Source organism: Protopterus annectens, chromosome 1.part1, assembly GCF_019279795.1.
Source record: "Protopterus annectens isolate FY-2018-M chromosome 1.part1, PAN1.0, whole genome shotgun sequence".
NCBI classification, from domain to species: Eukaryota; Metazoa; Chordata; order Ceratodontiformes; family Protopteridae; genus Protopterus; species Protopterus annectens.
Genome location: NC_056726.1, coordinates 1,249,282,789 through 1,249,309,730, shown reverse-complemented (window position 1 = coordinate 1,249,309,730; position 26,942 = coordinate 1,249,282,789). Strand labels below are relative to the sequence as shown.

Below are 26,942 nucleotides of genomic sequence, written 5' to 3'. Positions count from 1 at the left end.
TGTAGATCAGAGTGTAATGTGTGTGTGTGTGTGCTATGTCTTTAAGAAGCATGCAAGGCTGTGCGCGCATGTATAAATTCCAGATATGTGCAATCCCTAGTGCCATTTTGTAGAGTAGACAGTGAGTGAGCATGTATGATCGCAGAAGTTAGTTTGTATACAAGTTACTTGGTCATAGTCAGTAAGCCTTTACAGTGATATGTTTGTATAGAATAAAGCTACTTAAACAGAACTGACGAAGACTCGTTTATTCATGTAGCAACACAAAAGCAACATGGTGTCAGAACTGGAATGGAAAAGAGAAGAACATTTAAAGCCATGAGATGTAAAGACGACAGCGAAGGTAAAACCGAGAGAAAACGGTACAAAAACAACCAGAAAGAATCAAAGGTAATGAAAAATAATGTGAATTATTTGCTTGATGCAAAAAGGCAAGAAAGGGCATTACAAGGGCACAAACTGCATTATCAGGCAAGCAGAAAGTACAAAAATCTTATTAATTAAAGAAAATGTTTAAGATAAAAGCATTTGACAAGGTGATTGACTTTAAAGTATGAAACCAGTATCTTTAAGACAAAATGAGCATCTTTAAGGCAGAATGAGTATGTTTAAGGCAGAACTGGGCATGTTTAGGGTAAAATGAGCACAAAGAAAGCACGTTGGACATAAAAAAGGGCTTAAATGAGAAAAAGAATAGAATAAAGAAAAAAAGCACAGTAAGAAAAAATAAAGCAAGGCAACTGCTTGCGTTTGGGCAAAACTACAATTTTGTATTGTATCAAGGGCGTAATTAAAGTTATTCAAAGTATCTCAGAGTGTGTAGAAGTGCTTAAAGTATGTGCTTATTTCTGTGCATGTATTTCAAAGAGTTCACTAAGTTCACCAAGCAAGTTCACTATGTGCAAAGTGCAACTATCTCATGTAATCCAGTCAAAGCAAGGTTATTTGAAGAAAAGTTCTTGTACTGGGTATGTCTATTCGCAGAGTGCCGCTATTACAGAGTGCTTTTTGTACTGTAAAGAGTTGCCTAGCAAAGTTATACCATTTTGGGGACATTTCAGTGAATTGCATTTAGTCATTTGCAAAGAGCAGATACTTCAAAAGATATTGAATTTGGGCAACAGAAGTCGATTTATTTGCATTGTACAGTTGCTTTATATGTTTCCTGCATTGATAAAAAAGGGTGTTTCTTACAAAAGATTACAACATATTACAGTGCTCGTGAATTGCTCAGTTGCATCGTAAAGTTCTTGAATGTTTCTTAAAGTGATGACTTTGACAAATGATGGTGCAAGAATGTAGCATTCCTACCTTTATCGATAAAGTTCCAAGCGACTACTTTAGCATTTTCGCCTTTAACAATTTCGAAGCAAATGATTTTAGCATTTCTGCCTTTATCGATTCTGCAACCATAGCGAGTGATGATCAATGACTTTAGCATTTTTCCCCTTTACCAATTCCGAAGAAGCGCTAAAAACTATTTCGTAAAGCACAGTAAAGCATCGAGAAATCTCAAAAGCTGTTTCGCAAACACAGTAAAACATCGAGAAATCTAAAAAAAGCTATTTTGCAAAGTACAGTAAAGCATTGAGAAATTGAATAGCTATTTCAGAAAGTGCTTAAAGCATCGAGAAACCTGAGAAGTTTATTTTGCAAAGTCCAGTTTGAAAGTACCACGAGGTTGTTCATTCATACAATTCCAGTAAGCTGAAGGAGAGAAAGTATAAGTACAGAGCACAAAATCATTGAACAAATTGTGTTTATGCTAATTACTTATGCACATGTGTGTGTGTGTGTGTGTGTGTGTGTGTGTGTGTGTGTGTGTGTGTGTGTGTATTTGTATGTATTTGCAGACCCTTTGCTGGTATGTGTTAATATGGAAGACGGATTTCAAAAACCTCAACCACTTGTATTTGATCAGAATATTGCAGAGAACTGAGGACTATTTGAACAAGAGTATGATATTTTCATACAAGCAGCTTATGCAGATAAAGAGGTGTGCACCAAGGTATTTATTTTGCTAAATCTAGCAGGCTCAGATGCCATAGAAAGAGAACATTCATTTGTATATGCACCAGCAGTGTATGAAGGTGAAGGTACAGACCGCCATATTGTTGTGCAAGCTGAATCAAGGGAAGACCCTGAGTGTTTGAAGCGCAAGTTCAGAGAAATGTGTAACCCCAGATGAACATTACATTAGAGAGGCATGTGTGTTACACAAGAGATCAGAAACCAGGGGAAATGTTTGCAGCTTATATAACTGACTTGAGAAACAAAACTAAAATGTTTCAGTTTGGTGATTTGAAAGATGAGCTGATAAAGGACAGACGTGTGTGGTATTAATAATGCTGCAGTGAGAAAGACTTTACTTCGTGACAGTGATTTGACATTAAGCAAAGCAATAGAGATTTGTCAGATCCTTGAGATGACAGAAAGACATAAGAACATGCTTGCGAGTGACAAAAGTATGGTTTCAGTAAGCTCCAGAGCACATGTAGATAGTATGCAACATGTGGCAAGCAGAAACAACCCTAAGCAAAAGGCAGCCACATGGTTTCCAAAGAAGGTATGAAGATTTCCAGAAAATTCCAGAAAAAATGCAAGCTTCACCGCTAGTTCAGTGCAACACAAATGTGAGTCAGCAAAACCCAAGTCTAGCTTTATTGATAACTGTGACAATTGTGGTGCAAATCATGAGTCTAAAGGAGAGAAATGTTTAGCATATGGTCAGCAGTGCCATAAGTGTAAGAAATGGAACCATTTCCAGATGTTTTGCAAATCAAGTAAGCCTCACTCAGTTGTAAAGAAAGGTCGCACAAAGAAGCAAGTTGATCAAGTAAAGCTGAAACAGTCAGCATTCTAGGTGGATGGTATCTCAGTAATTGGAGAAAGAGTTGATGCAGTAAAGGAAGTAAGTTAACAAGGAGTGTTTTGTATGGTTCGGATCAATGGAAAATCCACAGAGATCAAAGCAGACACTGGTTCAAAGTGTAATGTTATATCAGCAGACACATTTGTAAAAGTGAAAACTAAGGAACAACTCAATGTGACTAGCAGTGCGAGACTTGTTGCGTATGGAGGTGAAGAAATTCAAACCAAAGGTTCAGTAATACTTTCATGTTATTTGGCAGAGAACTGTTACAACTTATTGTTCTACATAGTCCAATGACCAGTGCAATCTTTACTAGATCTCAAAGACAGTTTGAGAATGAATCTGCTTTCTTTTGCCAAAGAAGTTCATCATGTGAGTGCAGTTCTAAGTTCAAGTTTTTCCGAAGCCATTTTCTTAGAGTATGCTGATGTTTTCGATAAGTTGGGCAAGCTTCCAGTTACGTATTCCATGAAGTTGTATCTTGAAGTCACTCCAGTAGTCGGACCAGCAAGAAAAGTTCCATTAGCAATGCAAAATAATGTCAAAGCTCATTTGGACAAGATGGTGCAGCAAGGTGTGATTTGTTCAGTCACAGAACCAACTGAATGGGTGTCATCCATTGTAGCTGCTCATCAGAAGGGCTCAGATGAAATCAGAATGTGCATTGATCCTAGAAGTTTGAACAAAGTATTAAAAAGGCCATATCATCCAATGCGTACAGTTGAGGAAGTTGCAGCTGGGATACCTAATGCCACTTTATTTTTCTGTTTTGGATGCAAAGAGTTCATTTTGGCAAGTGATGCTTGATCACAAATCCTCATTTCTAACTACTTTTGGTATTCTGTTTGGCAGATACAGATTCCTAAGGATGCCATTTGGAATAAATTCTGCAAGTGCCGTCTTTCAGCGTGCAATGGAACAACATTTTTCAGGATATCCTTGTGCCATAATAGTAGAAGATCTGTTAGTTGGAGGCAATGGAGAAGCAGAGCTTGACAGAAATCTCAAGAAAGTTCTAGACAGAGCACATGAAGTCAATTTGAAGTTCAATCCTCTGAAGTGCAAATTCAGACTTCCAGAAGTAACCTATGCTGGACATTTGTTTACAGGTACAGGCTTAAGACCTGACCCTACCAAACAACAGCTATTTTTAGAGATGTCAGCACTAGATAATGTGCAAAGTTTACAGCATTTTCTGGGCATGGTCAATTATTTAGGCGTCTATACCAGATTTCAATGAGTTGACAGCACCTTTGAGAGCGCTAACATGCAAACATGTTGTATGGTCATGGTTGCAGCATCATCAAATGGCATTAGATGACCTTAAGAAAATTGCCATCACGCCTACGTTAAGGTACTATGATGTGAATAAACCAGTTGTTCTTTCCTGTGATGCTTCAAAATTTGGTCTAGGTGCAGTTATTCTTCAAGAGTGCAGACCAGTATCCTATGCATCTAGGACACTTACTCAAACTGAGATGCATTATGCTCAAATTGAGAAAGAGCTTTTGGCGATGGTTTACACATGTTCCAAATTTCACAATTATATTTATGGTTGAACTGTTCAGATTGAAACTGATCATTAGCCTGTAAAATTCTAAAGAGGCCTATGCATTCCACTCCAATGAGATTACAAAGAATGATGCTCAAATTGCAAAAGTACAATTTCAAAATGGTTTACACTAAAGATAAATTGCTTTGTCTCGCTAATATCCTATTCAGATTGCCTAGAAGTACAACAGAACAGCTTGCTGCTGAAACTTTTGGCTCTGATGTAATGTCTGTGCGTAATTTTTTCCACCACTAGGCTTCATGAGTTGAGAGATCACACTACAACTGATACAATTTCACAAAAACTTAATCACAACATCAGTGTCGGATGGTCGTCAAAGCAGTCTAGTACATCACCTGAAGTGCAATCGTATTTTCCTGAATTCCTTGAATTGTTGATGGAAGATGACATTATTTTCAAAGGTCCTAAAATTATTGTCCATGCTTCCTTAGAACAAGAATATATTCGAATTTTGCATTGTTGTCACCCAAGTTTATTATCCACTAAGAGAAGGGCAAGAGAACTAGTATTTTGGCCTTCATTATCAAAAGACATTGATAGAGTTCTTTCTTCTTATTCAGTATGTAATAGCACCAGAGTGCATTTGCAAAGAAAACCACTTCAACTGAATCCAGTACCTGAATTACCTTGGTTTACTGTAGCAACTGATACCTGAGTGGAACAATCAACACTCTGATTTTGGTAGACTCTTACTCAAATTGGTTTGAAATTCATCTGCTACCAAACTTAGCTTCCAACAGCTGTTATCACTAAGTAAAATGTCATTTCTCAGTTCATGGTAGTCCACACAAACATTATTTTGACAGTGGTGCTCAATTTGCTAGCCAGTTGTTTCAGAAATTTGCAAGAAAGTGGGACTTTGTCCATGTCACTAGTAGTCCTGAATATCCTCAATCCAGTGGTCTAGCTGAATGAGCAGTACAGAGTTCAAAGCAATTACTTGCAAGGTCAAAGCATGACAATACAGATGTATTCTTGAATTTACTTAATCTCAGAAACATACTTTATGATGATAGTCTTGGCTCACCTGCTCAAAGACTACTTTCCAGACAAACTAGAACTTCTTCTTCTTCTCTTTCGGCTTTTCCTGTTAGGGGTCACCACAGCGGATCATCTGTTTCCATTTCTTCCTGTCCTCTGCATCTTGCTCTGTCACACCAACCACCTGCATGTCCTCTCTCAACACATCCATAAACCTAATCTTAGGCCTTCCTCTTTTCCTCTTACCTGGCAGCTCCATCCTTAACATCCTTTTCTCAATATACCCAGCATCTCTGCTCAGCACATGTCCAAACCAACGCAATTCGCCTGTCTGTCTTTGTCTCCAAACCGTCCAACCTGAGCAGACCCTTTAATATACTGATTCCTAATCCTGTCCATCCTAGTCACACCCATTGTGAATCTTAACATCTTTAACTCTGCCACGTCCAGCTCTGACTCTTGCCTTTTTGTCAATGCCACCGTCTCCAATCCATATAACAGCTGGTCTCACTACCCTCTTGTAGACCTTCCCTTTCACTCTTACTGGTACCCATCTGGCACAAATCACTCCTGACACTCTTTTCCACCCATTCCACCCTGCCTGTACTCTCTTCTTCACCTCTCTTCCACACTCACCATTACTCTCCCAAGTACTTAAACTCATCCACCTTTGCCAACTCTACTCCCTGCATCCTCACCATTCCTCTGTCCTCCTCTCATTCATACACACATATTCTGTCTTAGTCCTGCTGACCTTCATTCCTCTCCTTTCTAGTGCATATCTCCACCTCTCCACGGTCTCCTCAACCTGGTCCCTACTCTCACTACAGATCACAGTGTCATCTGCAAACATCATAGTCCACAGGACCTCCTGTCTGATCTTGTCTGTCAACCTGTCCATCACCATTGCAAATAACAAAGGGCTCAGAGCTGATCCTTGATGTAATCCACCTCACCTTAAACGCATCTGTCACTCCCACTGCAGACCTCACCACTGTCACACTACCCTCGTACATATCCTGTACCACTCTTACATACTTCTCTGCCACTCCTGACTTCCTCATACAGTACCACAACTCCTCTCTAGGCACCGTCATATGCTTTCTCTAAGTCCACAAAGACACAATGTAACTCCTTCTGACCTTCTCTATATTTCTCCATCAACACTCTCAGAGCAAACATTGCATTTGTAATGCTCTTTCCTGGCATGAAACCATACTGTTGATCACTGATCATCATCTCCCTTCTTAACCTAGCTTCCTGGGCCAACAGCCTTTCCATTCTTCATAGCTGTCCTTACTTCCTCCTTGCTAATCTGTTTCACTTCCTGATTCACTATCCCCACATCATCCAACCTTCTCTCTCTCTCTCATTTTCTTCATTCATCAGCCCCTCAAAGTACTCTTTCTGTCTGCTCGACACACTCTCCTCACTTGTGAGTATGTTTCCCTCACTATCCTTTATTACCCTTACCTGATGCACATCTTTTCAAGCTTGGTCCCTCTGTCTAGCCAATCAGTATAGGTCCTTTTCTCCCTCTTTAGTGTCCAACATTGTATGCAACTCTCCATATGCCTTATCCTTAGCCTTCGCCACCTCTTTCTTTGCCATGTGTCATGTCTCCTTATGCTCCTGTCTACTTTCTTCATCTCTTCAAACTAGAACTATGCTACCTATTTCATCAAATTTGTTACAACCTAAGTCTAATAACAATAAAACCATCAAGGCTCAATTGTTGAAGAAGTGTAATATCTAGAAATCTAATTACGACAGATCGAGCAGATTACTTCATTCACTGAGGGAAGGAAAAACGGTGCAAATTCACACAATGAAAGGTTTTGATTGAGTAAGACAGATTACAGGCATCTCTGCTAAGCCGAGATCCTACTTGGTAATCTCCAAAGGTGTGGAGTATAGGAAGAATCGCAGACATCTTCTTCCTGTACCAGAATCATCGTCTTTGCAATCACAACATTGTATCTGTGATGCAAACTCTAAATAAAAGAATGAATCAGACATTGTTTCCAGACCAGAATGTGTTCAAAAGTCTGATTCTGTTCCAGAGAGTAATTGGAACATTCTACAGGTCAACCATTTTGCAGAGGCTGTCCAAGTTTCTAAGCGTAGTATAGAGTGTAATGTGTGTGTGCTATGTGTTTAAGAACCATGTGAGGCAGTGCGTGCATGTATAAATTCCAGACATGTGCAATCCCTAGTGCCATTTTGTAGAAACAGCCAGTGAGTGAGCATGTATGATCACAGTAGTTAGTTTGTATATAAGTTAATCATAGTCAGTAAGCCTCTACAGTGATGTGTTTGTATAGAATAAAGCTACTTAAACAGAACCGACGAAGACTCGTTTATTTGTGTACCAACACAAAAGTGACAGGGGACAAGCATAGTTTGACTCAATGGTACTCAGGAATATTCTTCAGTGAGACCTCCCATGATTCAGGTAGCTGGGGACTGTGTCCCATTGTCAAGGATTATGTGAAGATTGGCAACATCAAATAAAGAAGTTATGTCTTACCATTAATGCTCCATCTGTGTTGTCAGTCTTCACATATCCTTGACATACCCACCCCCCTTCCCCAGTCCTCGGATTTCTTGGTGGGTCAGATCACTTTATGGCATTGGACTTCATTAGGAGATTCAGATAAGGTCTCTGTTCCTTTATTTCTTGTCTGTCACTGTTTTATGCAAACTTGATCTGAGGTAATTTGCTGAGAAGCATTGTGGGTAGAGCTTAGCTCGAGAAGTTTTGGAAGGCGCAAGCTGGAATAACGGCCGAGTCAGTTCTGAGATTCAGAACTGAACTCACTGTCAAGGATATGTGAAGATCAACAGCACAGATGGAACATTATGGCAAGACCTAACTTCTTTTTTCAATGAATCTTTCCTTGGAAGATATTTTGAATATCTGTTACCTGAGAATCTCATCACTTGAATTAGGACTGACAAGGGTGAGTTTTAGTTTTGGGCTTTCGATGTGCTGCATATTTAACAAGAGCTGAAGAGAGTTGCATCTGTAAATTTGTCCACTGTTTCAAATTACAGGTTCTGTCTTGGGGTGCCCATTGCAGCTTTGGAAATATCACTTGTCTAATAATAATTTGTTTTGAGGGGACTCCGAAATAAAGTACAACAAAAAGATGACATTTAATTTGGTGCTTTGTATTTTTTCCTTCAATTTTAATTTGTTCTTTGTTACAATTGTTGCATATGCTTTGGCTTATTTCGTGCACATTTACTTGTGCTTGGTAGATCTTAGAAATTCCATATTTTTATCAACTGTAAGGCTTCTGTAAAAGCTTTTCCCTGTACTGCGAATACTTGAGAGAAATCCTGATACAGACTCAATGAGAAGTTCAATATTTGGAAAGGTTTTCCCTCTATTTCTACTTCCAAAAGGTGTATTTTCTCCTGAAGGTTAACAAGTTTCAAGGTAAACAGTCTTAGGAGGGATGGGAGCGGTGAAGTTGATTTCAAAGCTCTGTGCAAACTTTCTTTATAGTAGTTATCTAGACTGACATGATGTAGGCTGATATTCAAAGGGACTCTGACTTAGTCAAGTATATCAGTTCCTCCTAGCCCTGCTTTAACCTTGCTAGTCTTAAGTTTTTTTTCCTTCATTAATGATTCTTAATGCATTCTATTTTAGCTTGTAATGGCCTAATGGTGGCCTGCTATTCTGATATAGTGAACTGAACTTCTTGATGATATATAACCTGGAGTAAAAGGACGTTTCTTACAAAAATAAAAAATATCCAGCCAGTTTTCAGTGTTTGCTTTATTTTTAGATGATATTGTTTTCAATTCAAACTTGAGCTACAAGCTTTGTCATATTACCCATTTTCAGCATGATGCCCTCCAGACCAGTCAGTGAATTCCTTTCAGAAGTGATTCCGGTGTTTGCCCAGAATGACAACTCAGTTTCACTCATATTATCCCTCTCTTCTTTTCTTTTTTTTTTGTCTTTAAGGCTTTTGGATTGTTAAAAAAGTAATTGTATTATAAGATATATCTATTTATAAATCATTAAGGGGTGAGTGACGTAAATATAGCCCGTATTGAAAGTTTTAATACTGAAGTCAGGAGTCAGTGAATTATCCTATTTGATAGCTCACATGCAGTGAAAAGTTCTGATAAGAGAGAATAAATAAAAAGGGGGGGGGGGTTAGACAGCTCTATGGGAAGCCTTAAATCTCCCTCCTTTTGTTCTTTCCTTGATCCCTGTTTTCCGGTGGTACTTCAGCACAGCGCTTCTTTATGTTTTGCCTCCTTTTGTTTATTTTGAGGGATTTAAATTACTCCTGCTCTGTTGCCCCCCTTGTTTCCAGAGTGCAGATGCTTTCTTACTTCACCTGTTTTTGTTAACTCATAACATAGTTCTTAATTTGCTTTGTATGTATAGAGCCACTCTCATGCTTTTGGTTATTGTGGACTGTGCACCCTGGTATAGTGACCCACCAGCCTTGGTTTTCTGTACTTCATATTTCTTTGATTACAGAAGTATTCAGGTGTTTCTCTTAGTGTACTATGAGCAGTGATAGACAGACACACTGCTTTTGATTTACCAAGAAGCTTGTACTGTTTAGGCTGTTACTTTTCTTCTATCTCTGGCTTCTGACAGGTGATCTTTCAGGTATATCTTCATAATAAATTCTAAAGTATGTGTTTCATATTCCCATTTCAGTTTACCAGTTTCGGAGTATGTTAATATTTTTTGATTAAACTGCTTATTCTGTTTCTATTGTTGCAGTCTTCACTGCGTTGTAGTATTTTGCTTTGTGACCAGACAACTATTTTGTTATTGCACATTGGACTGTTCATTGAGATTATGGGATTATAGGTAAAAAGTCTTGATCCTGCATAAGGCTTGAAGCAAGATCCTGACAACCAGACTTTCAATAGAGGGAATGAATTCCCTTTTAACACTCCTCCTCACTTGTCTAATAATAATTTTGAGGTGACTGAGAAATAAAGTACAACAAAAAGATGACATTTAATTTGGCGCTTTGTATTTTTTCCTTCAGTTTTAATTTGTTCTTTGTTACAGTTGTTGCATATGCTTTGGCTTATTTGGTGCACATTTACTTGTGCTTTTTTGTATTAACTACACTACTTTTTAAATAACCTTTTGTAACAGAATGCTACTAGAATAAATGTTCTGCTTTCCTGATGTCAGAGTTTGAATACCTGACTGTGAAGTCCAGAAGGCACACAATTGTGGCTTTAGTCGCTCTTAAGTTGTGGGCTGTCAGTAATGGAGGTGCATTTGTTACAAAATTTCTTTTAGCCAACTTTCTTTGTTGTAATTCAAATAGGCAGGAAAATCGAACCATTCTGATCCACAGCAAGAAGCAACAGAAGGATGTAGTCCATCTGTCACCCATGAGAAAAATCTGAAGGGTGACAGCACTGAAAAGCAGTCAGAAAAGATGGTTGAATCCCCTTCTACAGAGAAATGCAGCCAAATATCAGGTATTTTATAATTAAAGTTTGTATGTTGGTCTAACATTTTAAGCTGTTAAGATTAACTTTTATGAAGTGTAATTATCTGAAATTTTTATTTATTTATTTAACATTTATTTACTGGGAAAGTCCGACTGGGACGGTGCCCATTTTCAGTGGAGACCAGGGAAGAAATGCTTCAGACGTTTGTCTTTGGAATGTGGGAGGAAACTGGAGCACCTTGAGGAAACCAACACGAACACAGGGAGGACATGCAGACTCTGCACTGAAGGCACCCCAGCCGAGCAGCGCCCCCTGCACCACCTGTAATTCAACATATTTGAGTAATCTATTTTTTCTTAATAGTTATTTGATAAAAAAAATGACATGCAAAACGTAGGTCTCTTTTGCTGTATATTTCACTTTGTTGGAAAGGAAGACTGGTATAAAAAATTAAGGTTAGTTAAAAGACCGAGCAGTGATGCATTGCACCTAATCTGTCTGAGCTACAGCACTCACTGCATTATCAACATGTGTCCACTTCTCTTTTATTCTGGGCAGTGTTCTTTGTACCATGTATATTGTATTGCAATTTCAACTTATGAGAAGCAACAGCATGCAATGATGTACACCTGATTTCCTGGAAGTGTAGTACATGAGCATCATTCCCTATTAACCAGTTTCATTGCTGCCTTGGCAATTGTGCTCCAGTATTTTTTGGTTAGGTTTCTGAAGCTAGCAGGTTTCAAAAGCAAAACAATAAACTGAGTGGTCTTAATATTCATAGTAGAGCTGAGATGATTTTACCAAATATAACTGCATACTGCATAATTCAGCATAGTCTAAAATACTTCAGTTATCCTGAATGGAGGGTAATTCACTCGAGTGGTTCTACAGGTAGGACTAGGTTGCTTTCTGCTCCTCCAACGCATTGATTCAAAGTCTTTAGTTTATGTTCTTCATTGATGAGTACCAGCATTGCAGTGCTGGAATCTGAATGGACTGCTTGGTTCTTAGCAGAGAACTTATTACAGCTGCACAGTCACTAGTTCAGTTTGAAGGGGACAGAGGTACTGGGCAGACTGTCTTTTTATGGTCACCCCCTCCCCAGTGGGGGGCAAAATTGCAGTGCTGCAGTGCATGCTATTCATAGGATGTTAGTTGATGTTAGCTGTAGTCTATATGACTGAAGCTTGTGTTGCTTTTCTTCCTTCTCAGGCTGTATGTACTGGTTGACATGATCACTGGTGTTGTCTTTTCTGTTAGACAGTGATTTATTTCATTATTATCGGCCTTAACTGAAGCATTTAACAAACTTCAGTTACAGTAGCTAGGTGGCCTGTTTAGAATACCTATGTATTGTGTTAACATTAACAAAGCTATTAGAAACACAAGTACTGATAAAATATTTCCAGAAGTTGAAATCAGTGCACAGGTGATCATAAAAATGGTAATAAGCGGAAAGACAGGATAATCTCTCCTTTACCAAAGTGCTTTAACAGCATTCCTTTGCCTACCTCACAAACCCCGTTAGAAGAAACATTTCCTCACTTCTATGTTAAAACCTAAAGCAAGAAAGGCATTTATGAACTAACAGATAAAACAGACTCTCATTACAACACAGATATCTACATATTATACCCCAAATTGCTAAGAGTAGGTAGTGCCAGTGTAACTGCCCATTGTAGCATAGATTCGGTCTTGCCTCACTATCAAATCCATTCCCCCCAGTTTTACATACTTATTGATACTACCCCTCCCAAAAGTTGCTATTCCCACCTCAGTCACTGGTAGCTGGCCAGTTTATTTTTTATTGAAATTTGATTACAGGGAAAGTCCAGCCAAGTATGTGCTCATTTTCAACGGAGGCTTGGGAAGAAAAGCTCGAAAGTATTACAAAAACATTTTAAGAATAATCATTTTGTAGTCTTCAAAAATAATTCAAAAACGTCTACATTTTAAATACTTATACTCAATTAGACATAATGTCTCAACATTGGTTAAATATAGATACAATTTGTATGACAATGGTTTAATATTTAGAGAAAGTTTAGCTAGTTTAGAGAAATTAAAGGCAAGTTAGTGTAATACAAACACAAATTTCAGTATGAAGTGAATGGAAAAAACAGGGTTATGTTAAATTTAAGTAGAGTCAGGTGAGAGAAACTGAAGTTAGGATGAGAGTGGAGGGGTTAAGGAGGTGTGAGGTATGGACAGGGACGTCTTCATATTTAGAGATATAGTTCATCCTGGGGATTGAGCCAGAATAGAGCCAGATTGTTGCTAAGAAGTCTTTCAGAATGGTTTTAAAAGACTGGAAGGAAGGTATTGACCAAATGTATATAAATAAGGAGTTCCAGACCTTAGCAACTTTGTATGAGTACAGACCATGCCCAGCAAATTTGAGATGTTTGTGGACAGAGAGAAGTTTATGGTTATTGTATCATAATGACCAAGTGGAAACATAATTGTGTACAGTGGTTTTTAGTACTGGACAAGCAGATGGATGCTGGGTAATTTTAAAGGTGGTAAGGAGCTGTGTATAAGTTAGTTGATGGGGTAGTTCTAGCCAATTTGGGCTTTTAGTGCTATACAGTGGTGGGTTCTGAAAGGGGTATTTGTTGCCAAGTCATAGTTCATAGTTATTGAGGCATACAGTACATGAGACAACTCCAGTCCTTTATCCAGAATTCTGGAAAAGCTGATCTACAGACAAATATTAGAATAAATTCAAATGTATGTCAGACTTACTCAGAGACAGTGTGGATTCCATCCTAGCTACAGTCCACTAACAGCACTGTATGCCTTAGCCAAACCTGTAGCACTATGAAAAATGGTCTGGTCCACCAGCTGCTACTTATAGCAGCTAGACAAAACCGGGTTCACCCAAGAAGCAGTTTGGTGATTTCAACACATTTGTAGTGTGTAATACACATTAACAACATAATTTCAGAAAGAGAGGGTGTACAAACAAAAGTAGGAGTAACATAGCAAGTGTAGGGTGAAGGGGGCACTTGCCTGGACAGGCATGATCGAGAAGTGCAAAAGTGCACTTCTTTATTATTTTTTCATATCGGCATATTTTTTTTTCTTTTTTCCCTCTGTTCATTAAAATAGCTGGGGGAATGTTGGTCTGCTATAGGAATCATTTAGCGTACTGCAATGTAAGCCATACTGCTTTTGTTTGCTCTTTGCTGAAGAGCTAAGGGAGCATTTGTATTGCACATTTTATGCAGCTGATATCCTCCTTACAATAGGACATAAATCACTCACTACATTAAATAAACAGTTATAAGAGGATTTTTGTCCATATATGAAATTGTAGGCCTTAGACTAGTGGTAGTTCACACTCTAGTGTTTCTCTGAATTTCCAACAAAGTGTGGTTACCTTTCAAACAGCCAATAATAAGTTACTTGGTTCATTCATTTATCACTGTGATACCATGCAGAAAAACCAAATAGAATCAAAAGCAGATTTTTACTGAATATTGTAAGCTACAAGATATTAAACAAGAGCTGTTGCCCAACTTTAAAAAATACCAGTACAAAGCCCCCCAAGTGTAAACTAAGAAGTGAAGACTCCTAACACGGACAAAGACCCCTGTATACTAGGTTAATAGTAGAAAGAAGTTTCCATAAAACTGTCCCTTTAGCATGAAATATTGTACCAAACAAAATACAAAAAGCTGGCAAAGTAGTTGTTCTGCACCTCCCTAGCAAATGTAAGTTCACTTGTTATAGGGAGCTAGTTGCCAGGTTAGTTCTAGGTATTTAGTGCCTCAGCTATCTCAGTAAAAATCTCACTGTACTCAGCAGTGTGCAGCCATAAAGGTGCACAGAAGCAGCTATGTAACCAGTGTAAGTAAGTAAATAATGTTAATATTCTTATGTATAATGTAGTGAGTTTTGTAAATGACATTTTATGTAAAAGTACAACTATAGTAGTTACTGAACTGATTTAGTGCAAGTGCAGAGTGCAGTGACTTGTGCAAACATTCACGTTAAAGCACAACTATAGTAGTTACTGAACTGATTTAGGGCAAGTGCAGAATGCAGTGACTTGTGCAAACATTCACGTTAAAGCACAACTATAGTTGCTAAGCTGCAAATGTTGGTTATAATGTAATTTGAATGTAAATGGTGGCTGGAGATGTAATTCAAAAGCTTATTTGTTTTGCAAATGTTGTTTTAACTGCCGTTTTGTCTCCAGGTCATAGCTGAAATTGGTATTTGGAGCATTCAGTTGACCAGTTAACAAAGTCAAATGAATAAATGCAGCATTGGAAGGTCCTTGTTTATCAGCTTTTGAGCCTTAACAGAATATCTTCAGATAAGGAATCAAAACTTTACTAATTTTCCTAGAGAATGAGGCACATTTTTGGGGCTTTATGTCATCAACGAGGCCACCATGCTCGCTGAAATCCTCACACTCATGTCAGCCCTTATGCACATAAGCATTTTGTTGGGGCTTTTCCATGGGATCCAACATTATTTGCTTTTGCATAGCATCAGTCTTCAGTTGTGATATTATGCAAATACATTCCTCAGCAAAATATGTCATGGTTCCTTTGCTGGATCCATAGTGATTTTTAAGGATAATCCCAACTACCCTGCTAGCTCTGAGGAATTTTGTTGCAGTGGATTGGTACAGGTCCGATTTCTCATCTATGGCTAGTGGGATACACAGTTTATATATTGATCCATAGGAACTTACCTAGCTTAAGAATGATCCTATGGTGATTGTATCTCATTCTTACCCCAAACACTAATGCATTCCCACCCATTGACAAAACCTCCATTAGGACAGCCATTTCGTAAAGTATGATTTCTATGTCTTTCTGCTTCTATACTTTTGGGTTGACAGTTGCAGAAGACAGAACTGCTGGTTCATTCAGGATTCATTTTCTGACTTGCTGGTGATTGCAGTTGTGTCATCTGTCTTCCTAATAGCTCACTCATCATGCTTTAACACACAGAGTTTTGGTCATTGAAATGCCCTCAACTTATCAAGCTCAATAAAAGACAGCAGCTGAGGATACCAGTTCTATATGGCCCAGATAAGATGCTATGAAGCCTAATTTGTACAATTAACTACAGCCTTTTACACCACCTTACACCCATTGTTAATAGAGCATTAAAAGTGAGCATTGTTTTCATATGTGGAAGCAGGCTGTTGTTCAGACCCCCCCCTCCTTTCCACATGCCCAGATAATTATAGCCTGATCAGGTTTGCAATCACAGTGTGCAAGGCAGTGGAGGGAATCATCATGGGACATATTTAGGCAGACCCACCAAACCTCCTAATCTCTGGCCTCATGAGTCGTGTTAGTGGTAGATGTTATGTGCTTCTTCAGTTCACCCTGCATCGATGATGCATTGGGCCACAAGGTGACTCCACTGTGTCCTATAAGCTGCTGCTTCTTTAGCTTCCTCCCAAGTGATATTCAAGTGACGAAGGTCTCTTGTTAACTCCTTTCCAGTTTTGTCAAGGTCTGCCTGGTCTTCCCTTGTATCCAGCTAGTTCCCAGTTGAGGGATTGTCTTCTTGTGGTTTCTGTTGCAGTATACATTTTTACCTGAGAAAGTTGCAAGCCCTCTGCAGAACCTGTTCTCCAGGATTGAGTACTTCCTGTGTTGACCACCCATTTTCAGGGCTCCTGCTGAGCCTGTCCACCTTGTGTAGCGTCCTAGGTGATTGTTTGGGTGCTTACCCTCAAATTTATTCAAGAGTGTGACCACAATTGTGATAGTTTTATTTACCATACAGCTTACTTCCATCTGGTCAAAGTATTCAACACTATATTTCATAGTGAAGTCATGCATAGACATTAGACTGAGGGATCTAAAGGTAAATGAATCTGTAATAACTTTGGTCCATGATTGGCAATATAGTTATACAAAACAATTGAAAAAAAGGAGGACTGTTGTCCTTATCACTCTTGCCATCAGTCAAGTTCATTAATGCTGTGTTTTGGGATCACTCTGTTTTGGCATCTTTTGTTCATATGTGAAAAATAACTCCATTGTGTGACCCATATAGTAAGCAGATGGCTGTAAACTCAGGAGCATTGTCCTTAACCCTAATGAAACCACTTTCCTTTAAGTGACATTTAACAATAAATATGCAAGTGCAGTTGAAATAACCTTGCCTTCAGTGGAAAAATACTAAATTCTGGTATTTGGCAAAAAAAACCCCCTCAAGATTTATGTACTGTTGTTGGAAAGCTGCTGCAATTTATCAAACTTATTAAAAGACCTTTGCATTTTTGTACCCAGTGACATTTCCTTTAATACCCTTGTATTTTCCACCTGCAAAATATACAGAGCTGCCCATCTGATCTTTCATGGGACCAGGGGCCCTAACAGTGAGGTAATTGCTCCCCATGTGCTGTTCTGTTCTTATGAAATCAGTTGTAGAATACTGCAACTTGTTCTGTAATATACTTGCATATCATATGGTGCAGATGGATAAGATACAAAACTTCTCACAAAATCAACAAGAACTGTGGTTTAACTTGTAGTTAGAACTGTACAGCACCATGCCACTTCTCTGTGTCTTCTTACCTTCTTAATGGAGACGTTTGCCTGAAATGTCAAGGGTGAACATTTTCACACCTATAGCTCCAGTCATGTTGTGATCTGCTTTACTCCTGCAGCACTGTTTATGTGGGCTGCCTTGTCTCAGTCACAGCTATGGCTTTTGAAAACCAGACCACACACAGTGCTATTAGCTCAATGTAACATAATTACAGTAATGAATGTATGGCATTCAGTACCCTTATTTAAGCAGTTTAAATGTGAGAAAATTATCTTAACTGAAAAGGTGAGGCAAAGGACTGCTTTAACTGTTCATGTTTAAATATGTTTTCTTGCATCTCAGTGTACTATGACTTTGAACTCCAAGAAAATGTTGTCAGCCTGCCAGCAGTCAGGTCTTTGACATCTCATTAACTGGCTACTAGGTGGTGTGAACTGTTTGCTTAGAGAGGGAACTTGACTTCACTAAAAATCAGTGTCAGCTGTTCCATGAAATATGACAACTCTGTATCTCAAAAACTCCTATGTCTGTAGGAAACAATCCTCCCTCTCAATTAAACTGATTTAATCCAACCATGTTTTCAAGAATGACTGGATGACTACATGGACATCCATATGTTCCATCATGGTATCCTGGCCATTAAGTTCCTTGATGGTCAGGAAGTGTCTGTTTTTTGTAATTTTATCTGATTTCTGCTTAAGATTCTGTTTTTAAACACCTTTCTTAAATTAGCACTTAAGACATAGGCAAATGAGTCTATATTATGGCATAGAACGGGCTGTTAACCGAACGCCCTTTTATCAACACATATTAAGCGAAGTACAAAAACCCTGAATGGCCACAAAAGCACATTTTTTACCCAGGGGAAGAAATCACTTGGCCATCATCTGGGAATTGCCCTTTCCTCCACTGTAGTGTGATCTTGGAGTTGGTATATTTAGTTAGGGGGGTGTGGTGGATGTGGGGGAGTGAAGCCCCCAACTTCATATGGTTTGAATTATTTATTTATTTTTGTATTGGCCAAGTGATTTTTTCCCCCTGGGAAAAAAATTCACTTTTGTGGCCATTCAGGGTTTTTGTAGTTCACTTAATACTTGTTGATAAAAGGGCTTTCGGTTAACAGCCCGTTCAATGCCATAATGTAGACGCTAGGTAAACATACATTAATGGAAAAGAAAGCAAACCATATTAACATTTTTTTCCTTTACATATATTGTATATCGCATATCTTTTCTGTCTTTGTAACTGTCATCAGTCCAACATTATATAAGATGGTCAGTAAATCTCAAGCTTGTTCAGTCTTTTGAATTTATTTCAGTCTATGCCCATGTTGTTAACCTGTAGGAATCTATATTAAAAGCATTTTTGAAGGGGGCAAGCCTATCTGTACCCCATAGTGTAGAAAGATAGCATCCCTCACATCCTCTGCACTCACCACCTTTAAGATCAGACACTCCTGGTGAAATGGAAACTGTCTCAACACTGTAAAAGGACTGTTCCTCTCTGCGACTGCAAACTGCAGTTCTTCATGTTGTCATGCTGTTACTTGATAAATGTGGCATTTCAGATCTATTAGCTGTCGCTCAATGTTAAATGATTAAATGGACTTACTGCATTTTGAAGTAAATATTATTTTACAGAAACGTCACGATGCAGTGATTCACATGATTCACTGTTGTTCACCATTTTGATCCACAACTGCTATGCTAAGCACAAGTGTAACCATATTATCTGGTTTGCTGATGACACAGCAGTCATGGGACTCATCACAAAGGAGGATGAAATGGTGTACGGAAAGGAGGTGCATCTCTGATCAGTTGGTGCCAGTAGAACAACCTTGACCTGAATGTAAGCAAGACCAAAGAGATTATCGTTGAGTTCAGGAAAAGAACAACAAACCACCCAGTGCTCAGGATCAATGGTGAGCGTGTGGAGAGGGTTAAGAGCATGAAATTCCAGGGTGAATACATATCAGAGGATCTCTCGTGGTCGGGAAACACCAGCCCAACTGGTCAAGAAAGTGCACCAATGCCTCCACTTTTTAAGAACGCCGAAAAAAGCTAAGCTTCCTCCTCATATTCTCTCCACCTTCTATAGAGGTGCAATAGAGAGCATCCTCACCTGCAACTTCACAGTGTGGTTTGGAAGCTGCAAAGTTACAGAAAGGAAGGTGCTACAAAGGGTGGTGAGGGTTGTAGAGAAGGTAACAGTTTCCAGTCTTTCATCAATACATCTTTATTCTGCAAGAAGCATCCAAAAGGCCACCAAAATAATGCAGGACAACATGCATTCTATGCATGCACTGTTTAAGCATCTGGCATCAAGCAGGAGATATCCCAGAATCCACTGCAGAAATACAAGATTCATTAATGTTTCTACCCAACAGTGATTAGACTTCTGAACTTGGGCACTAGTCCCAGGGGTCTGGACATATAATAAGTTAATTGTTATTTATTTGTGCAATATATACTTAAATATAGTCCAAGTAAGTGCAATATTTATTTTTAATATTTGTAGTCAGTATTATTTAATCCACTCAAATGCAGTATTAGACAAATAACTTGGGCATTGTTTAATCTGTAGTGTTTGTATTACTTTAAATAGGATAGTTAATTTAACTCAGGAGAGGCCATTCTTTTCATATATGAGTGTTGGTAAATGTCTCTTCTCTTTCTTCTGTGTATTGGCAATAGTATTGTATTTGTACAAAATTTGGCTCGCCCCCTATCAAAATGCAAACAAGCAAAAAAATACTAATTACCCAAATGCCTATACTGTTTCTATTTTACCATCTCACTGCCTATGAACAAACATTTGACCATGGTATTCACTACCAAATGGTCAAACAGACACCCACAACTTCACACATAACACCAAACACTTTACCTTCCCCTGCACACCGAATATACCACCCTCTATAAAATACCACCCCTGTACAGCCACAAAACATAATCCTAAAGACAAAGACTATATAAAGCTTATAAACAAACTCTAAAGCTCAGAATATCCTGTCACTATAACCTTATAACACATGGAGACATTCATCCCAACCCTGGCCCACCCACACCCAATAACCTCCACTCCCCTACCACAACCCCCACAGTCAAGCTACCCATGAATACTCCCACTAGTTCCTTCCTAGCATTTCACCTAAATATTAGAAGTATTAACAATAAGATTCCCAACCTACACGCCCTCCTAGCAACCCACTCCCCAGACATTATGTATCTTACGGAAACCTGGCTAAAACCCAGTACTACTGACAATGAGATACTACCTCCAGGATACAATATTCACCGGTTAGACTGTGCTACAAGGAAGGGAAGTGGGATAGCAGTCCTTTACAAAAATACTCTAACCGTTGATAGAGACACCATTCAACTTCCCCAATTCAATAATGCGGAACTCCTCATAACCAAGCTACAGATTAACCAAAGCAAACAGTTGAACATTGTCTGTGCATACATTCCACCAGGCAACAACCTAAATACCCTAGAAGATCTCCTTTACTGGTTATCTACTACCTATCCCCAAGAAACCATAGTTCTTGGTGATTTTAACACCGACTGGCACCCCTGCTCCTCTGACCCCCCCCTCACTCTTATAAACTTATCTGGGTTTAAACAGACCATAACCTCTCCCACTAGGATAAACAAACCAACTAACAAGGAAAGTATTCTAGACTGGATCCTAGTTACTAACCAACCCCAACTGAACACAGCTGGTACTCTCCCTGATGACCTCAGCGACCATTGTCTAACCTATATCATAAAACATAAGGCAGGAAACCCTCACCAGCCCAAATATAAAACATTTAGAAACAGGAAAAACGTTGATGCTGCTATATTCCAAAATGAATTAAAAACAGTTGACTGGTCAAAACTAAAAAATCTAACATTAGAGGAGGCAATAGATCACTTTAACACTAAATTCCTAAGTATCCTTGATTCCCATGCTCCAGCACGTACAATAAAAACTAGATCAAATACAGCACCATGGCTCACAAAAGATACCAAAGCAAAAATCAAAACTAGAAACAGAGCCTGGGTCAGCTGGAGAACAACCAAAGCCCCACTTGACCATCTAAAATATCGTCAACTCAGGAATGATACAAAAAAATCTATTTTACTGGATAAAAAAAGCTTCTACCAAAATCTCCTACAAAAACACCACAACAACCCTCAAAAGTTCTGGGCAGGCTTAAATCAACTACTTTGTCCAGGTCACTTCACTACCCCAACCCCGGCTAACTGCACCCATAGCTCCCCAGAAAAAATAGCTAGCGCCTTTAATAACTTTTTCACTGAAACAATCCAATCCCTAGCAAATCAACTAACCCCCTCTAACATAAACCACATCCCTAATCTACCTAATAATCACCCGGAATTTGACTTCCAAACAATATCCACTAGTTTTATCAAAACACTTCTAAAAAATCTAAAACCTGCCACCCTCGCTGCTGACCTCCTCCCTGCAGAGTACCTGCAAATAGCTGCAGATGCCATTGCATATCCCATATCTATCCTCATCAACAGAAATCCCCTCCCTCTGGAAAATTTCTCACGTCATCCCACTCCATAAAGGTGGTAGCTCCTCAGACATATCCAACTATGGACCCATTGCCATTCTTTCCCCACTAGCCAAAATAATGGAGAAATGTGTACACAAGCAACTAATGCAATACCTTTCACAGAATAACTTACTATCCGACTCCCAGCATGGTTTCAGGCCATACCACAGCACCACCTCAGCCCTCCTTTCCTTTACGTATGCCATAAACCAAAACAGGAATGACAATAGGCTAACCTCTGCCCTCTTTCTTGACCTATCAAAAGCCTTTGACATGGTCAACCATGAACTTCTCATTCTTTCACTAAAATCTATTTCCGTCAACAAGCCTGCTATCCAGTGGTTCCAGTCCTACCTGACTGGTAGACAGCAGGTGGTACTATGGCAGGGAAAACTCTCCATCCAGTTACCTCTCACACTTGGTGTCCCTCAAGGGTCCATACTAGGTCCACTACTCTTCTCTGTTTTTATCAACAACCTCCACACTGCTATTCCTAAAGCCACCTGCATCCATTACGCAGATGATTCCACTCTCATCTGCTCAGCCACCTCCCCATCCGACTTGCAAATCTTAACCCAAAATACATTTAACACTATCGAGAACTAGCTCACCAATCAACGCCTACTTCTGAACCCCAATAAAACTAAACTTCTACTCTTCTCTCCCACTAGTAGATCCACCACACTTTCATTCTCTGTCACATCTAGCAATGGTATCACTATTTCCCCAGATAATCACACCAAACTGCTAGGGGTTATCATAGACAATAATCTCAAATTTGACCTACAGGTTAACAAAAACCATACAGACCATCAATAAGAAGCTTGGATCACTGTATAGAAACAAGACATTTTTAACCCTACTGGCTAGGACTGCAATCGCCCGATCACATCTACTCTCTACTATCTTATATGCCTCACCTGTACTCTCAAACCTCAACAAATCCGAACTAGGTAAGCTGTCCCATAGTTACAATCATATTGCCAGATTCGCCACTGGCTCCACCTATAGAACCCACCACTGCCAGAACCTTAAATAACTAGAGTGGCTAGAACTTCCCAGCTTAATTCATTTCAATCAACTCTTAATAACGTACAAAATTTTGTACCACCCTGAGGATACCCCTCACTTAAAAATATTATTAAGCCATATAGCAATCTAAGATCCCTACGGTCAGCCTATAAACTACTGGTCCAAACCCACAAAGCTAATAACTCTGCTGGTGAATACCTGTTTGCCAACTTCATTGGCAAAACCTGGAATTCGTTGTCAAACTATATAACCCTACAATCCTCGAAAAGTCTCTTAAAAAAAAACCTCAAACAGTATCTCAGAGTGAATTGGCTATGCCCGTGTACCAACCCTGATTAAGTTATAAACTAAAAGCATATTCTGAAATTATCATAACTTGTAACTACATCACCAAGCTCTGCTTCCAATTTGATGTCTCTTACTTTTAATTGTCTGTCCATGACAATTGTGAGTCCCTTCTAGGGAACACTACTAACCCATTGTATATAATCACTTTGTTTTTATAATTGTTTGTTAACTTCTGTGTAATCTATGTAAGTTTGTCTTTGTGGAGCTTTTCTCCCCGGGCCTCCGCTGAAAATGGACATGTATCCAGTCGGACTATCCCAGTAAACAAATGTAAAATAAAATAAATAAATAAATTGTTAGTCATGTTTATTCCTCTGCTTGTATGTGTTGTTTCACTTTCCTTTGTAATCTCAAGAATTAAGCTGATGCATGAAATTTCATTTAGGTTACACGTGTGTAGTTCTAAATGACAATAAAGTTTACTTTGACTTGACTTGACTTGAAAGTATGGTGTAGTAGATATGCACATTAAAAATGCAAATTTGTAAATTTGCATACTGCATGCACTCAGTGAAAAAAGTTGCATTTGGGGAACTCAGGTGCCAGTTGGTGAGAGACCTGCATACATGTCCTGAGCTACCGAGAATGGGGATAACACTGTGAGTATCAGGGAAAGTAGCAGGAAATAATTGTGTGACTCTCTTGGGGCTAAAGTATGCAGAAGACCTGGTTGGTGGTATAGTAGTAGGATCTTTCAAAAAAGACAAGGTAAAAAAAGGAGGGGATCAAGGTCACAGTGTTAATGCAGGGATGGTGGTTAGATGTGTTTGACATCTGCAGAACAACAAAACCAGTAATTCATTTTGGTGGAGTGTGACTTTGATGCTTTGTACCAAAAGGCAGCTATAGTGTGGTCATTCAGAGCACCTGAAGTAATGACAGCCTCACAGTTTTAGCACTGATGACATATTTGCTGTGTGTGTGTCATGTTTGGTACTTTTAAGAGCATTTCTTTGTCATATTCACATTGATAAAATTGTTGAATGTTTTAATTCAGCCTTCACATCCAAGTTGTATGTCTGTTGAAGTGAAGTTTAGTATTACTGCTTAAGTTATTGCTTTCTTACATTGGTGTGCCACACCTGAATTGGCCTGCACCATGTTAAATACTCTGCAGTACACCTCAGAAGACCTTTTATTGTGTATAAAATGTATGATAATCTCATTTGGAAGATCTCATTTCTGATTGTGCCTCATAAAGGAAATGGGGAAAAGTAAATAAACTATAACAGTCAGAAAGTCCTAAAGTGGGAGAAGGCATATTCGCATAATATGAAAAACAAAACCTAAGTCAAGATAGTTTGCGAACTCATTATATTAAAAAACAAATAAAATGAAAAAACGCCTAATAACATATCAGAAGTTGTCAATCTTCATTTGCTTATCAACACGTCGATTCGGTTCTGATCCTTCAGAACTGACTCAGCTGCTTCAATAGCTCATGGATTCCAAAAACTCTTGAGTGCATCCCTTACCCATAATGCTTAGGGTAGATTACCTCAGATCTCATTTGCTGATTTCGGCTTCAGACTTGGTTTTTCCATTATACTCTCGAGCCTTACCAGTTGCTATTTCTATAATTTCCCTTTTTCTCATTTCTAAGTATCTTTCTAGCCTGTTCTTTGTTTGTCGCACATCCTAAGTACTTTTCAGCCGTTTTTTAGGCAAATATTTTCATTTCCTTTCCCTCCTTTTCTGTCTACCACTAGGGACCTCTTTTTTTACCATTGCTGGTATCCCTTACTTTCTTACTACTAGGTAATTTTCACTACCATTGCAGGTAGATGTTCTTCGTGTTTCACTGTTGCAGTCCTCACACTTGGGTTGTCTGCCTGCAGGTAGCCCTCAGTTGGCCCGAATACCAGAGACTTAGTATTTCTGCATTGGTTGTTGTCATTCTAGGACTGATGTCAGGTCGTCAGGGGTATAAAGACAGGCAACCGACACCATTACATCAGTCTTTCTTGCTGAGGAGCCCGTTGCAGAAGCAGTTCACACGAGTGCCGGTCGGCCGCAACCTGAGTTTTCGTTTTTGAATTGAATTATCCTGAAGTCTTCTAAAGCCAAGTACCCCGTTGGGATCCTTTTTTCTTGCTCTAACCGATGTCAGAAAAAAGTTAATAATTATCTTGCCTGTGGAAAGCAAATACCACACCGAGATTTCCATTCTTACTGCGTCACCTGTTTAGGCCCAGACCACGACGTCCCCCACTGTCAGTTTTGTGCCTTGTTCAACGCCCGAACTATCTGTTGTCGGGCTCTTTTTGTTGCTAAATACTTTCGCTCTCGATCTCCGTATTCCGAAATGGCATCTGGAAGCCATCTGACTATCGATCTACTGCAAAAACATAAGGATAAAGACAGAGACAGACCACACAGGCCCAAAGCTGCTGACGATGCTTCTGTTAAGCTAGTCACCAGTTTGCTGGTACTCAGTGAGGTGCATTCGCAGCCTCTGATGCTCGCTTCAATGGATTTACCGGCCTCTATCAAGACCCGTTCAGAGTCCAGTATGCCAAGAAACTCTTCTTCAGTGGAACCTGCGAATGTCTCTACCTTGGATGGGTCCGGAGCCCCTGTGCAGGCACCGGCTTCTGAGGAAGTTCATTGCAGTACAGATACTCGACACAAACCAATGACTTCTTTCACGTCTTCAGTTCAGTCTAAAACTACCAAGTTTCTAAGGCCAAGAGTACACGCTTTGCCTGAAAAATCAGTGACCCAAAAACATGCACCTTCTTCCTTGCCACAACATCAGATGCTTAAAATGACCTTATGTTTTTTAGGGGAAACCAGCCTTCCCCTGCTAAGAGGAAAAGAGACCTGCCCCCAGCAGCTTTACCAGACCAAGAGTCCGACGACTCTGAGATATCTGATTATGAGAACATGCCTTTATCTGCTTATGAGGATGCAGATGCAGAGGAATCTATTCCCTCTGCTTCTCATCCAGATGGTTTTTCTTTTGGTGAAACCTTATATACTTTAAGAGAGCATTTCCACTGGGAATGCCAAGACTATCCTCAGTCCAAAAAGAGACTCAGAGAATTTCTAGACTTGCCTCAACATAGACCCTTAACAATACCCCCAGTCCTGGATGTTGTGGATGATGTCTTTATGGAATCCAGTTTAACTCCTGATACTTTACCCCCTGTTCCTAGGAAACCAGACAGGCACTACAGAGTACCTGACTTTCACAAATTATTTTTCAAAAATCCTACTGCTGACCCAGAGGTCATTTCCCTGGGGCTTAAAGGTATAAAAGCAACTGCAGCTAAGAATCCCACCCCTTCAGACAGGGATTCCCGAGCTTTATTCAGATGGGGTCAAAAAAATTATATACCTCTGCAACTTTCGCCATTAGGGCATTGAATTGCCAGTTTCACATGCTGAAATACCAGCAACATATTATGTAACTTATTAAACAAAAATTAGCTACCTTTACAGACTGTGTAGAAAATAAAGAATTACAAGAGCTTATGCAAGCCAAGTCAGCAAGCATACTCTGCAGTGTGGCTTTGACGCCCTAGAAGCATCTTGCAGGGCAGCAGTCACTGGTTCTGTACTGAGAAGGCATG

The 26,942-nt window shown here is 39.2% G+C and overlaps 1 protein-coding gene across 1 annotated transcript in view; it reads left to right on the top strand.

The window, feature by feature from the left end:
- LOC122809677 overlaps window positions 1-26,942 on the top strand; it is a 323,847-nt gene that overhangs the window by 132,788 nt on the left and 164,117 nt on the right. The window contains exon 2 of the mRNA XM_044081351.1: window positions 10,754-10,910. Within this exon, the coding sequence (XP_043937286.1) occupies window positions 10,868-10,910 (43 nt within the window). The 5' untranslated portion in view covers window positions 10,754-10,867. The remainder of the gene's footprint in view (window positions 1-10,753; window positions 10,911-26,942) is intronic.